General features: G+C 38.4%; 1 protein-coding gene across 5 annotated transcripts in view; it reads right to left on the reverse strand.

Moving 5' to 3' along the window:
- Nucleotides 1–5,466: 5,466 nt before the first annotated feature.
- Nucleotides 5,467–14,524, reverse strand: part of slit1a (slit homolog 1a (Drosophila)) — an 88,455-nt gene continuing 79,397 nt past the window's right edge. For 3 of the 5 annotated variants that reach the window (XM_068722658.1, XM_068722649.1, XM_068722684.1), the window contains 12 exons: nt 14,162–14,325; nt 13,949–14,073; nt 13,739–13,836; nt 13,517–13,656; nt 12,972–13,065; nt 12,712–12,849; nt 12,390–12,618; nt 12,152–12,282; nt 11,850–12,043; nt 10,739–11,027; nt 9,511–9,722; nt 5,467–8,819 (listed from right to left, as the gene is read on the reverse strand). In XM_068722658.1, the coding sequence (XP_068578759.1) occupies nt 8,581–8,819; nt 9,511–9,722; nt 10,739–11,027; nt 11,850–12,043; nt 12,152–12,282; nt 12,390–12,618; nt 12,712–12,849; nt 12,972–13,065; nt 13,517–13,656; nt 13,739–13,836; nt 13,949–14,073; nt 14,162–14,325 (2,053 nt within the window). In that variant the 3' untranslated portion in view covers nt 5,467–8,580. The remainder of the gene's footprint in view (nt 8,820–9,510; nt 9,723–10,738; nt 11,028–11,849; nt 12,044–12,151; nt 12,283–12,389; nt 12,619–12,711; nt 12,850–12,971; nt 13,066–13,516; nt 13,657–13,738; nt 13,837–13,948; nt 14,074–14,161; nt 14,326–14,524) is intronic. The other 2 variants (XM_068722676.1, XM_068722666.1) reach the window with 1 other exon arrangement.

Raw genomic sequence — 14,524 nt, forward strand, 5'->3', positions numbered from 1 at the left:
AATTGTATATTGAAATGCAAAGGGTTCATACCCATTATAAATGGCCACAGTCATAGGCGGAGCGATAAGCTTCCAAGTTTAAACCCTGGAAACTGTCTCACCTCCACACAGCTGCCGGATGCGATAAACACGTAATTTGAAGCATACTGACCCCTTAACATCCTGCCACGCAAACATTTACCGCCCTTCAGGAGTGCTACACGGTTGAGGCACCAGTGCTCCGGGTGGACTGTGCCCCTCATGCCAAAGCAATCTTTCAGCTTTGTGAAATGCCTTGCTGTAGCCAATGAAGGCATTTCCCAAGGTGTGGACCTGCCGTAAACCTGCCATACGGCTCGCAGGCGAGTGTCCTGAGCACCACAGGAAGCTCCCGCTGTGGGACAGATTGGTAAGCAGTTGGCCTCCATCACCCCAGGCCCATCAGAAAACAGGGTGAATGAACGACTTCTCAGAAATTGGTGATACGTTCACCTTATTGGTGAAATGCAAAAGCTATTTAAAAGACGTAATATTGTATACTATTAAAAAGTCACAAAAAATGTCATAGTATTGTATGGCAGCTCAAAAGTCATAAAAATCACAGTATACTATGCAATAAAACGTCAAAAAAATTGAGTCTAGTTAGTATGTCTTAAAAATGTCATTAGAAAGTCATCATATAGTTTGCATTAAAAAGTCACAATTCTTTACATAAGTCATTAAAAAGTCTAGTATAAAAAAGTAAAAGTTTATTGTTTAGAGCTGATCAATACTGCTAGCTCACCTAGCACCACTGAGCTAGCTATCATTACTGCTTAGCCGAGGAGGCCATTTATGATTGTATTTTGCGCGACATAAGGAGATGCACACTTTCTTCTTTGCAATGATATGGTTTGCGGGTGTATTTTGGCTGACATATAAGATAAGATAGACTTTATTGTCCCGAAGGAAATTTGTCTTGGAAACACAGAAAATTGTTCCTTCATGAAACTGCTCACAACAAGGTCTGTGGAGTATCTTGAGTAACCGGGTCATGATATATTTCAAATATATATTCTGGTGCTTAAAGCACCAGAAGCTAAATGCCCATCAATTCGAGAGAAGTTAGACTTCACAACGGCCGATATCTCCAACAGTCGGCAATTCACAACAAAACAATTTAGATTAATACATAGCACTACAGGTTAGAGGCAAAATATGTATTTTTGATTTTGGAGTTAACCGTCCCTTTAAATATGAATGTAGAAAGTGTTAGTATAGTGCCTTGTGGAAAAAGTCACAAAAAGGTCATAGTATAATTGTCATAAAAAATGTCATAAAAATGTTGTGGTGGAAAATATTCTCCTAGTAAAATATAAAATGTTTTATTGCAATGAATAAAGTTCACATTTGCAAAATGTATCTCCCACCTCGCCACGCTATAGAATGTCAAAAAAGTCATTAGTATGTGGAAAAATAATTTATAGTATACGGTAGATTCAATAACTTACCTTTTTTCGACATACAATACTTTTTATGACTTATTTCCACATACACTACTATGACTTTTTTCATTACTTTTTCTACACTTTATACTATATACTATACTACATTATACTACAGTGGTGGGCTGTCAGGGCCAGCAAAGCCTTCTCTGCTGGTCTAGACAGAATCACAAAGTTATAGCTATTTTATAATTTAATAATTTTTCACAAATACACTACATGTATTCTAATTATTTTTCCCATTAGCTTGCACAGCTACTGTCTTCCTCAGTTGCTCTGCTTCCAGCCTGCAGCTCTGTTTCCAGTGCAGCTTGTTTTAAGTAGAGCTCTTATCCAATCAGATTTCACCTCTATGTTGTCTCTAAGTAAAAGAAAATCTGTCTGGAGGCCTTCAGACTTACAAGTGCAGTTTAAGTAAATGGGGACGATAATGTTGATTGTCATAGTCTTCAACGAATCAGATTTCTACTTTGACATGTTAGGTATTTCCTGGAGGAAGTGATAGCGTTACTACTCTGTTAATTTGTCTATCGTGTAGTTTTCATGATATGGGTAATATTGTTCCCTCTGATATGAATAATATTTGAATGGCCCGTGCTCTTGAGTGTGTGGCGAAATGTGTGTTTTAGCTGAATTGATTTTGACTATATGCATTGTTGCACTCTGCAGTTAGTGTATTTGTAGGTGTTGAGCTTCATTTCTACAAGTGAATGCCCAGGTATAAAATGCACGGCCCACCACTGCTATACTAGTATAGTATATGCTATACTACAGCTTTTTTATAACTTTTACAACATACTATTCTATGGTTTTTATGACGTTTTTTGACATGCTACACTTTGATTCTTTTTGACATACTATACTATGACTTTTTTCGACAAACTTTACTATGACTATTTTCTACATAGTTTTGTTTTTTAACTTTTTTTTTACACACTTCTCTTTTTCAACACGTACGTATAGTGTGACTTTTTTCGACATCCTATAATATTACTTTTTTATTATACTATGATTTGTTTTGACATAATGTACTATGAGGGTTTTTTTTACTTTTTTTAAACATAGTTCACTGTGACCTTTTCAACATACTATACTATGACGTTTTTCCACATACTTGACCATGATTTCTTTACTTGCTATACTATGACTTTTTTATGACTTTTTTTGCCACACTATACTATGGCATTTTAAAAATGTTACAATCATTTTGTATGGCTTTTTTCTATATTCTATGCTATCAGTTTTTTAAAAAACATTTTTTACATACATATGCTGCGACGAAGGGTGTAACGGTTCACAAAATTCTCGGTTTGGTTCAATACGATATCGTGGTGCCACGGTTCGGTACGTTTCGGTACAGCAAAAAAGCAGAAATGCCAAATCCTTGCTGGTGAGACTCTCAAGTAGTCTTTAAGAATGAAAGGTCGTGTTTGATACTTAAGATCTTCTCTAAAATCTTCCTCTATAAACTCAAACAGACACATTTCCTGGAAAGTTTTAGAAGTTTTATTTTTCAGACTTAGTTACAGCGCTGCGGGTCTCTCTCTCTCACCTCATATTTACATTAATATTAACACTTACACAAAGGTTTACGAGATTATGATCCATAAATGTGGTCAACACGCGTCTCTCACCCGTTTCCTCAGTGTCGTTGTTTCTGTTCTCACTCTTAGCTCTGCTGGTGGCTGAAGTCTTTTGTTCCTTTATAGTTTATGGTTGTTAACTTGTTGTACAGAACAAAATAAACATTAATAAGAAAAGGAAAGTCCTCCGTTTTGTGTCTGTCCTCCCTAAAGCCGTTAACCGTCTTTTTTTCATCATGACTTTTTTTAATTCATTCAACATGCAATACAATGACTTTTTTCTGACTTTTTTCAACACGTTATCCTATGACTTTTTTCGACATGCTATACTATGACTTTTTTATGACTTTTTTCGACACACTATACTATGACTATTTTCGACATGCTATCCTATGACTTTTTTCGACACACTATACTATGACTTTTTTTTCGACATGCTATACTATGACTTTTTTCAGACTTTTTTCGACACACTATACTATGACTATTTTCGACATGCTATCCTATGACTTTTTTCGACATACTATACTACGACTTTTTTCGACATGCTATACTATGACTTTTTTTCGACACGCTATCCTATGACTTTTTTCGACACACTATACTATGACTTTTTTTCGACATGCTATACTATGACTTTTTCGTCATGCTATACTATGACTTTTTTTCGACATGCTATACTATGACTTTTTTCGACATGCTATACTATGACTTTTTTTCGACATGCTATACTATGACTTTTTTTCGACATGCTATACTATGACTTTTTTCGACATGCTATACTATGACTTTTTTCGACATGCTATCCTATGACTTTTTTCGACAAAGTATTATATGACTTTTTTTCGACATGCTATACAATGACTTTTTTCAGACTTTTTTTCGATACACTATACTATCACTTTTTTCAACACGTTATACTATCACTTTTTTTCGACACGCTATCCTATGACTTTTTTCGACACGCTATACTATGACTTTTTTTCGACATGCTATACTATGACTTTTTCAACATGCTAGCCTATGACTGTTTTCGACATGCTATACTATGACTTTTTTCGACATGCTATCCTATAACTTTTTTCGACACACTATACTATGACTTTTTTTTTGACATGCTATACTATGACTTTTTTTTTACACACTATACTATGACTTTTTTCGACATGATATCCTATGACTTTTTTCCACACACTATACTATGACTTTTTTTCGACATGCTATCCTATGACTTTTTTTGACACTATACTATGACTTTTTTTCGACATGCTATCCTATGACTTTTTTTGACACTATACTATGACTTTTTTTCGACATGCTATCCTATGACTTTTTTTGACACTATACTATGACTTTTTTTGACACTATACTATGACTTTTTTCAACACGTTATACTATGACTTTTTTCGACACACTATACTATGAGTTTTTTTCGACATGCTATACTATGACTTTTTTCAGACTTTTTTCGACACACTATACTATAACTTTTTTTCGACATACTATACTATGACTTTTTTCGACACACTATACTATGACTTTTTTTTCGACATGCTATACTATGACTTTTTTTCGATATGCTACACTATGACATTTTATGACTTTTCAACATACTATTCTATGACTTTTTTCGACATAATGTGCTATGACTTTCTTTATACGATGGCTTTTTTTATGACTTTTTGTTACTATACTATGACTATACTGTGACACTTTCCTGATTTTTTGTGATGGCATACTATACTACAACATTTTTTATGTTATACAATACTGTGACTTTTTGATGCCAATTCTAAGTAATAGCCTACCATAAATATTTTAATGGCGTACTATACTAAACTTTTTATGGTACTCTTTACTACAATATTTTTATGAAAACTATACTTCTACTTTTTAAATAATATTTGAATAGCATACTACACTACTATACTATGACTTTTTTCCATCACATAGTATGCCAGGGTTCTCAAACGGCGCAGTTTGACACAGAAGCCGAGTAGTGCATTAAATATCAGCTATTGAAAGTGAAGTATTGAAATTTAAGTGTAAACTATTCATTTTATGTCACTGTCAGGGGACATACAAAATGTTCCTGAGGGCTCCCTGGCCCTTGGGCCTTACTTCATGAAACTATGCTAAAAAACACTATTGCAGCGATGTCCAACTTAATTTTTGAGCTTGGAAACAACAATTGACCAGAAGAAAACCCCAAGAAATCTCACACATTTAATCCATTTAGTAGCCGTTCTGGAGCTTTTGCTCATATCACATGATGGATTTGCCCATGTATCCATTTCTCTGAGCCCTTTAAGGACTTCTCATCTGTATTGGCTTAAAATGTTATGCTTATGTTATGTTATGTTTTGTAAAATATAGCAAATTAGACATTAAGTAAAAGATAAAAAAGACAAAACTTTGTTAAAAGCACACACATTTAAGTTTAATTAATGAAAAAGAGTGGAGGTTTGGTAAACATTTTGTCGGTGGCACTACATACATTCAGCATTATTGGGAGTTTTTCAGTTAAATCCCACCATCAATCCTGTAACAAAAAAGCAAATAGACTGAACCCAACAAGGGATATTTCTTAAGCTTTTGCACCAGTTCAATACAACAGAGACATTGTGTTGTTTACAATAACATATTTATGTATATAGTTCATAGGATGGTAAATCTGTGTTTCTGGTCATGTGACCAGATAACTGAATTACATCTCAAAATAGCACAAGCACCACTAAGATGTCTACCGGGAAGTTGAATGCACCAGTCTAGTACAGATCAGTGCAGAGGAAGGAAAGGAGACATGAAAAGAAAGCCACATTCAACTAAATATGCACCTTTACGAGGCACACAGCCTAAGAGTTACAGTGACTGTTCATCAGTACCCTTTATGAGATCTTATTTTAATGTTATTGTACACTACTGGGATCACATCAACAGCATGTAAAACAAAGGTAACATGGGTAGCAATTTGAATAGGAGCTCTGTGTCCATTGTACCAAGCTGATATCTGGCTCTGCAGCCTGTCACACAATAAAGAGACTTTTAACATTTAGATCAGCAAAATGGATAAACACAATCCCAATCTGCAGGGAGAGCAATGCCTTAAGCCATCCTGATGGACTGTCACTTATTGAACAGTATGTGATCTCTATATCTTACATTGGAAACTAATTAACAGCTAAAAGTTACCACTTCATGAATAAGCATAGGTCATATTTATCTATACACATTTATACATTCAGGTATGACTGTTGTGTTCACTGCAATTGGCACCATTTCTTCTTTTTTTTTCTGTGTGTGGATAGCAAGTCAGAACTGACAGACATTGAAATGTCCAGATCTTTCTCTTTTATGATCTGTCAGTAATGGGCATGTAATGCTTCACACAGTTGCCTATTCAGACAAATCTAGGATGATACCTTAACATGATCATTGTCCTCAGAAGCAATTTCATCCTATTTCTTCTGGCTTGACAGCAGCTTATGATAAGTTGAGCTTGACTACTATAACTCTGTTGAACTAAAAAAACACCTATGGCAAACATCTCTCAAAATAAAATGATAGAAATACAACCCAACACTTCAACAAAATGAACATGAAAACAATCAGAAGCCTTGAAGTGTGGTATGGTAATTACAAGGTAAATTTCAGGGGAACCTTTCTTAATCCCTGCTCTGTTCTCTCCAGCCCTTGCAGCAAATGAGGAATGTCTGAGCCAGAGAGCAGGAAAACACTGTCATAACTCGTTATCAAGTGATGTTACAAATACCTTACAGATTTTTATGCTATTTTTATTCATTATTTTACCTTTTTTGTTTTTTTTGAAATTTTAGAAAATGTTTGAAAGTCAGCAACATGTATGCCTTTCACTTTCTACAGGAAAATGCCTTTAGATAAAATAAATAAAATCAAGCACAGACTCTCATGAATTATATGTAATATTCACATGGAAGACAACATATACAATATTAAACATATTTCTAGACCAATACTGCCTCGTATACAACAAGGCCAACCATCTGCTGTATTTTTGGCCAATTAATGTAATTAATTACCTTGTTGAAGCAAGTGAGATCAACAAATAAAAACACCTAGGGAACCAACTGAATGCCTTACCACCAGTCCCAAAGCTTCCAGAAACAGACTTACTCTTTAACATAGAAAAATACTATACCAAAATGAAATACAAATATATATATTAGAATCTGTTAGGCATTTCTATATAAAGAGTTGTTGGGGGGGCGGCTAAAGGAGTTAGGTTACATCATGAGACAAAATATAACAAAAAATAAAAGCAAATCAATATGAGAAATTAGACAGAACAAAATAAAAATCAGAAGATGAGTCTGCAACCTTTTTTTGATAACATGTATAATGATATTAAGAAGCTCTACATATTTGTCGGCAAACTCTTCTCCACACATGCAACAGTTTGCACAAGTTTAATACTGCAGGCATCAAGACGAGCAGGGCTAAACAGATCCTGCTCAAAGGGGGTGGGATTATGCAAATCATCCTAACCCTGAGGCAATCCATGCTGGGGGAATGATAACCACTGGGCACTGCCAGCACCAGGTAGGTTTATTATATGAACAGAATACATAGCTGAACCACACAAGCCTTCTCACTCCAACAAGTGTTGAGACTGTGTGTATCCCATGCGTGTGGTCATGTACTTTAGAGAGCTCTACGACTGTCATTTTCAGTGCTGCTAGTCAGTGCAGTCTCTATTTTAATGGAGTTTCTATGTTACGGAACCTCACAGCAAACAACTGTGACGCCAGACCAACTGGCCTCAAAGTCACGACATCCGCACTGGATTATGTGCCACTCTAATCCTTACTTTTCTTTGTTCACTTCTACATGTGCATGTGTGGATGGATGAGTGTATCCCGGCAGAGAAAGTACTACACCAAACCAACAACAACTTTAACTCAACCCAAACCATATCCAGCCCTCTCCAGGTAACCCAGCCAAGCTCAACTCAAGATAGCTTTGCCAAGTCAAACGGTCCAGCTCTCTTGTCATCCCTCTGTTTCTCTCTTTTTGTCTTTCTCTTCCTCTCTTTTGCCACTCTTAGCCAGGCTGGACCCCAATGTCCTCACTGCCTCCATGAAGCAAAGATGGTGGATGGTGGCTAGGCTGTCAGAGGCCTCAAAGATGGATGGGGAATTCACACTGGGTAATTTGGGTTGGAGGGATGCCTCACTCTGAATGCAAAACCTTTGAAATCTCTGGACCCCTTGAACAATGTTGCAGATACAATGTTGCTGTTGTTGTCACTTCTACATTGTTGCTCATGATGTTGGTTTCTCTGTGTTACTGTAGGTCACACACCCTTGGAAGGGGAGGAAATGTCCTATTTTACAAACATTGTTGTCCATAATATATAGATAGAGGTTTTATATATATTCTTTATACTCTCTCTTTTTCTTTCTTTCCCTCCCTCGCTTTACTCCAGTCCTCTTTCTTTCTTCCTTTCTCTCTATCTTCTGCTCGGCGGCAGCGGCAGGAAATGTGAGTGAATGGTGCTACATGCAGCCCATACAGCCGCACTTGATGGTCTTTTCCACTTCCTCGCTGAAGGAGGTTCCATCGCTGCATTCAAAGGTGTATTTCCGGCGTTTCATTCGCTGGCTGGCGCAGCAGGCCCCCGTATCGCAAGCTCCAGTGCACTCCACCCAAGAAACCATGCGTGTTGTCTGGCAGATGGCGTAGCCTCTCTGTACCTGGTAGAAGTCTCGCACAGGTTCCCCTCGGCATTCAGACTCTGGAAAACATGAAAAAGACCAGAAGATTAACTTAACCAGGGTACACAATCAGGGTATAGGCAGGAATCCTGAAGTTATATTAGACACCTTTTTTTAAGACCCTTTCCATACATTTTAAGATTTCATCGGCACTTGGAGTTCTGACCGCATCTAACTGCTAACATAATTCAGATAGACAGGGTGGGAACAAAGCACAAAATAATGATTTGAGTGACTACCTCAATGCAAGATTTTTAAAAAGAGTAAAATCACTAATACACAAGAGTTAAAAGAAAAAAAATCGTGTTCCCTATACGAACACACACATAATGCCAATAAACATGTTCTAAAATAAGTCATGAAAATGTAAAAAAAAACAAACATGTCATGTAGAAAAATCATAACAAATATTGAAAGTATAGTAATATATATTTGTTTTTATATGAAAAGTCATAGTATAGTATGTCATAGAAAATATCATGTCATAAAAATGTAATTGAAAAATCATAGTACAGTACGTTATAGTATACAATGCCATAAAAAGTCCCAATAGAGTATATCATAAAGAATATAGTTAAATAGTCATAATATATAGTATGCAATAAAAAAAGTCGTAAAAAGTAATTAGAAAAGTCATAAAAAGTTAATCATATCATCTTTTTAAACGTTTTTTTCCCTTTAGAATTACAGGCTGACAAAGGGAAAACCAACCTGCGTCACATAGTTCCCCAGTGTAGCCACTTTCACAGTGACAGTAGGCGTCTCCTGTGTCTGAGATCTGACAGCGACCGTGTTTGCAGGACAGGCGACGGCAGGGGTTGAACAGCTCTCCCTGTTGGTTACACAGGGCACCTCGGTAACCTTCCGCACACTCGCAGCGATATGACTGAGTGTCCAGAGGGATGCACTTTCCATGGACGCACCTAGTAAGACACAATCACGTTGATCAAATTCCCTGCTCAGTATATAAATCAATTAAGTTTATGTTTCAAAAGCAGTATCATGGATTTGATGCATCGAAAAAAAGGTTCCCAACTACATTTACTGAGGTACTGTACTTGAATTTGGTTGGAAACAACTTGACTAAGGCAGCTCACCCGGCCCACTGGTGGGTTGAGGAGATAAACCTTCTGCCAAATGGCTAGATTCAATTACAAATTAATGTTTTTAATTAGTTATTTTAATATCTAAATATGCTCAAGAATTCAAATAGATAAAACACATTAAATTAAAATGCATAATTTCAACATTTCAATATCACCACGCCAATCACCACGCATCAGGTAGAGACGGTTTTGCCCCTGTTAACCAGCTAGGGTGACACCAAAAGGATCGTCTTTTGAAATTAAAAAAACATTAAAGACTACAAAGCTTGCGGTGAGGAAATATGACCATGAATACATTCAATTTGGATTGGGGCAGGTTCAGGTGAGAATAAGCAGCATATTTATGTTGGCTTAACACATATTTATAGCCATGTTTATTTTTTTAATTACAATTAGAAGTGTGCCTTAAGTTACAGAAGGTTGAGAATCCTTGAACTAAAGTACCTATCTATATATAAAGTGATTATCTCCACCAAGATACAACAGTAAAATGCCACTTAAATGTTGTTGTATCAGTATTAACAATCTAACAAGGAAATGCTTTATAATAAATCAGTCACAGAGGCTATTTTTTCTGCAGAAGAATTACTTTTACTTTTGATTCTTTGAGAACAATTTGCTGATGATACTTCTGTGCTTTTACTTAAATTGGATTTTGATGGCAATACGTGTAACAGTGCGTCTTTACATTGTGTTGTTGTATTGGTACTTTTATTTAAGTAAAGGATTTGAGTACTTCTTCCCCCACTGCCCATTGTGTGGGAAGACAAAGGGCAGTAAAACATTTACTGTTAAATATGTGTATAATATTTGTATTCCATTCGCTAACATACTTGCTGCCCTGGCAGGGGTTGGTAGCTGTCTGATCACAGTGCGGCCCACTCCAGCCTGGCTGGCAGTGGCACACTGGTCCCTGGTACCCATCAGGCTGGCATATGCCATGTACACAGTAGATCTTCTTGCAGGGCTCGCAGCCCGGTACCACGCCAGGCTTCATCTGTGTCTTGGTGAAGTCCTGGAGCTCATTGTTGATGTATAGGTTCTGGATACAGCCATGGAAACTGGAACCGTTCTGGAGCTGCCAGAGACGGAAAGCACCGGAATGTACATCCACTGGCATGCCTGGAGAAGGAGGGGGAAAACAGATGACTTTAAAAGGTGTGAAGACGTGCATACTGGATCACAGACAGACGGCTAACACAGGGCTGGTATGAGAGTAATGAAGGAAGGCATTTCAAATATGGGTATCCCAAAAGTGCGTATACAATTTATCAAATTAATGAACTCTTTTTTTAAATGGGATTTGATGTTTTGCATTTGCACCACAAGACACATCATCCTTGAAACAAATGACAGCAGAAAGCAAAGTGGTATGGGAAAATGTCTCCTGTAGTGTTGTATGAATGAAGAACAGTACAGCACAACACATCACTGCACTGAAACACACTGGACCAATTCTGAGCCGCTCCTTCCACACATCCATGCAAATATAGAACAAATCTGAAATTAAGACTGTGTCTGGTAGTTCTTATGGTAGTTACTAGAGGACATACGTCACATAGTGTAAGAAATGTTTGACAAACGACAATAGATCTATTGGACTATTCAACTGTGTGTTGTATGTTCACTATAGGTCATAATCAAAAATCTCATTTTTGAGAATTATGTTTTATTTGTCATAGTGAAATGGGTTATTAATTAATTGCAAATGTGTGACTATGGTGCATTGGAGTCTGTGCAAATGTATTTGTTGTGAATTAATGTGTGGCCCCTAGCAAACACAGTCATGACTGAAGGTGGGGATGGTGTAGGTGGAGGATAGGGTTCGGGTGGAGGGAGGATAGGGTTGAGGGGTTGCATGGTTGAGGGGAGGGGTTGGTTGCGGTGGTGACAAAGCGAGGGGGGAGGGAGGGTGATTGACAGTAGTGTAGTAGTTAAGAGTGCCTGCAGAGGAGGGAGGTGTGTTCTGGAGAGGGCCCCTACCCCCCACGTATAGTGGAGCCTCCCCGTTGAGGGGCCGCTCCGCCCCAAAGCTGTCCATTGTTGTAGGGAGACCCCCATCAATGGACAGGTTCACCATCTGGTCAAAGGTCACTAGCTCCACAGTGTGGAACTGGCCATCGTTGATCGTCTCAGTGCTGGCAAAGGAAAACAGAGATGGGACATAAGATACAAGAAACATACAGATGCTACCTTTTCACCAGCTAACAGTTACAGTAAACCTCACTGTTTCAAAGGCAGCTTACCTGTAGATGGCATGTCCTGGTTGGCTGCCGGGGTCATAGCTGACTTTGACATGGCCTTGGTAGAGCTCCACTGCAATATGATCATTGTCCCCATTGTACAGCAGGATGCCATTATCCTCAGCTGTTGACACCTACAGAGCAAAAATGTTTGCATAGGGTGTTTGAAATATTCAGGTCAGCGTGTACACACAGAAATCATGTTCAGAAATATTCACACATTAACACACTCTGTGGATACCTGTAAGGTGATGTTAGCCTGCGGCCAGTTCTTGAGGTCAGAGAGCAGCAGGTAGGAGTCTCTGTCAATGAAGTTGACGCTGACCAGCTTCTCGCAGCGTGGACCCCCAAACTCCGGAGGACACTGGCAGAGGGCACGCCCGCCTCGCTCCACACACGGTGCGTTGTTCTGGCAGTCGGCCAGCTCACATAAGGACAGTGGAGACGGGAGAACCTCACACAACTGACCACTATAGAGAGACAGAGAAGAAGGACGATGTTAGTGAAGCAGATGAAACTATGTAGCCAAAATAAAGCCTGTGTTAAATGTGTGCTCTTCTCACTTGTATCCTTCAGGGCAGACGCAGGAGTATCCATTTAGCTCATCCACACACTGAGCTCCATTCTGACAACGATGCTCCTCACAGTCATTATAGTCTACACTGCAGTCATCACCAACATAACCAGGAGAGCACACACACCTGCAATACACAAACGCAACACTAGAATCAAAAGACAAAGCTACAGCTACATACGTCTATTTTTCAATATAGGAAGTCATCATTTTTTACTGCATCTGATGTTGCTGACAGCAAAAACTTACTTGGGGCCAGTGGAGGTGATGAGGCAGGTAGACTGATGTTGGCAGGGGCTCCGTCCTGGGGTGCACACATCCTCCATTTCTTCGCACATCTCCCCTACACCACAATCAAGTATTAAAAAAAGTGTGAACTGTTGCACAACACAGAAAGAACCATCATCCGGCAAAAACAGCAAAACAAGTAAGTCTTACAGCAATTTATTGTTACAGCATGATCAATTTAATATGTTTTTAAATCCAAGATAGTAATCCGGTCAAGCAATACTTGCTTATTATTTTCACACCTGTAAAGAAGCAGAGTTTCAAGAATATTTATCTTGAGTTTATTAATTTCTTTGCCTATGTCAAGTCTTCGTAAAACTAAGTTTTATGTCTGATTGTGTGCTTGTTTTTTATAGCTTATCTCAAGAAATAAAATATTAAAAAATCATTAATTGGTATGAAACAAATAAATTATTTGTTTCATACCAAATTTCTCTTCTGTTTGTACAGGATATCTTTTTGCAGTGCAGTTGCTTCTTGAGTCAAACTGTGCTGCATGCACTAACCTGTGTAGTAGGGGGGACAAAAACAAGTGTAGTTGTTGACTCCGTCGAGGCAGGTTGCGCCATTCTCACAGTCGTTGTCCTCACATTCGTCAGTGTTGGTTTGGCAAGTGGGGCCCTCAAAGCCCAGTGGACATGTGCAACTGCGAAAACATACACACTCATTACATCATCATTTCAAGTTCTTTGTGAGATAAATACGATTACAAAACTCAGCTTCCTCACCTGTATTGCCCCTCCTCATCCTCATTCACTTGGCAGGTTCCTCCGTTGGCACATGGGTTACTCACACAGGCATTCAGAGCTGTCTCACAGTTCTTGCCCTGAAAGGCAAATCATATTTATAATATAATAATAATAGAATATGCATCCTTCAAGACCCTGCAGCACATAGAGGATATTCCCAAAGCGGTGGTAGCATTGTGTAGCTCTGACCTTGAATCCCGGTGGACAGCTGCACCTGTAGATCTCCACCACGTCGCTGTGACAGATGCCTTGATTCAGACAGGGACTGGACAGACATGGGTTACACTTGGCCAGCACTGTAGAGTCCACATCACCTAAGAAATACCACACCGTTAAGAATTAATTGCATGTAGATGCTAGTGCTGCTTCTATTATATATCTGTGTCCATCACAATAACTCACCTGTACATTCAAACTTCTTTGCAGGTGTGGTGAGCAGCAATTTGCCCTCCATGCCCTGCGGGCCAGCACAACGGGCGATGCCAGGCTCTTTGTAGCTGGTCTTCACCCAGTCAGACAACCAGCGCAGGCGACAGTCACAGTGCAAGGGGTTGGCACCAATTGCCCTAATAGGTAGATACAATTATCAGTGGTTTCATGATTTAGGGTGGCTTTGTTATACTTTTCAGCCTCATTTCGTTCAGTAAAAAAATTCTACCATCCACTGTAATACACTCTATCACCAGCAGGTGTCTCTACAACCTTATGTAAATAAAACATGCTCAACTTTGTGTACCATATAAATAAACCACTTCTTCTCAAAGA

The sequence above is a fragment of the Cebidichthys violaceus genome, unplaced genomic scaffold (genome assembly GCF_023349555.1).
Source record: "Cebidichthys violaceus isolate CVI_PGR_0920_01 unplaced genomic scaffold, fCebVio1.0.p SCAF_10, whole genome shotgun sequence".
Lineage (NCBI taxonomy): Eukaryota > Metazoa > Chordata > Actinopteri > Perciformes > Stichaeidae > Cebidichthys > Cebidichthys violaceus.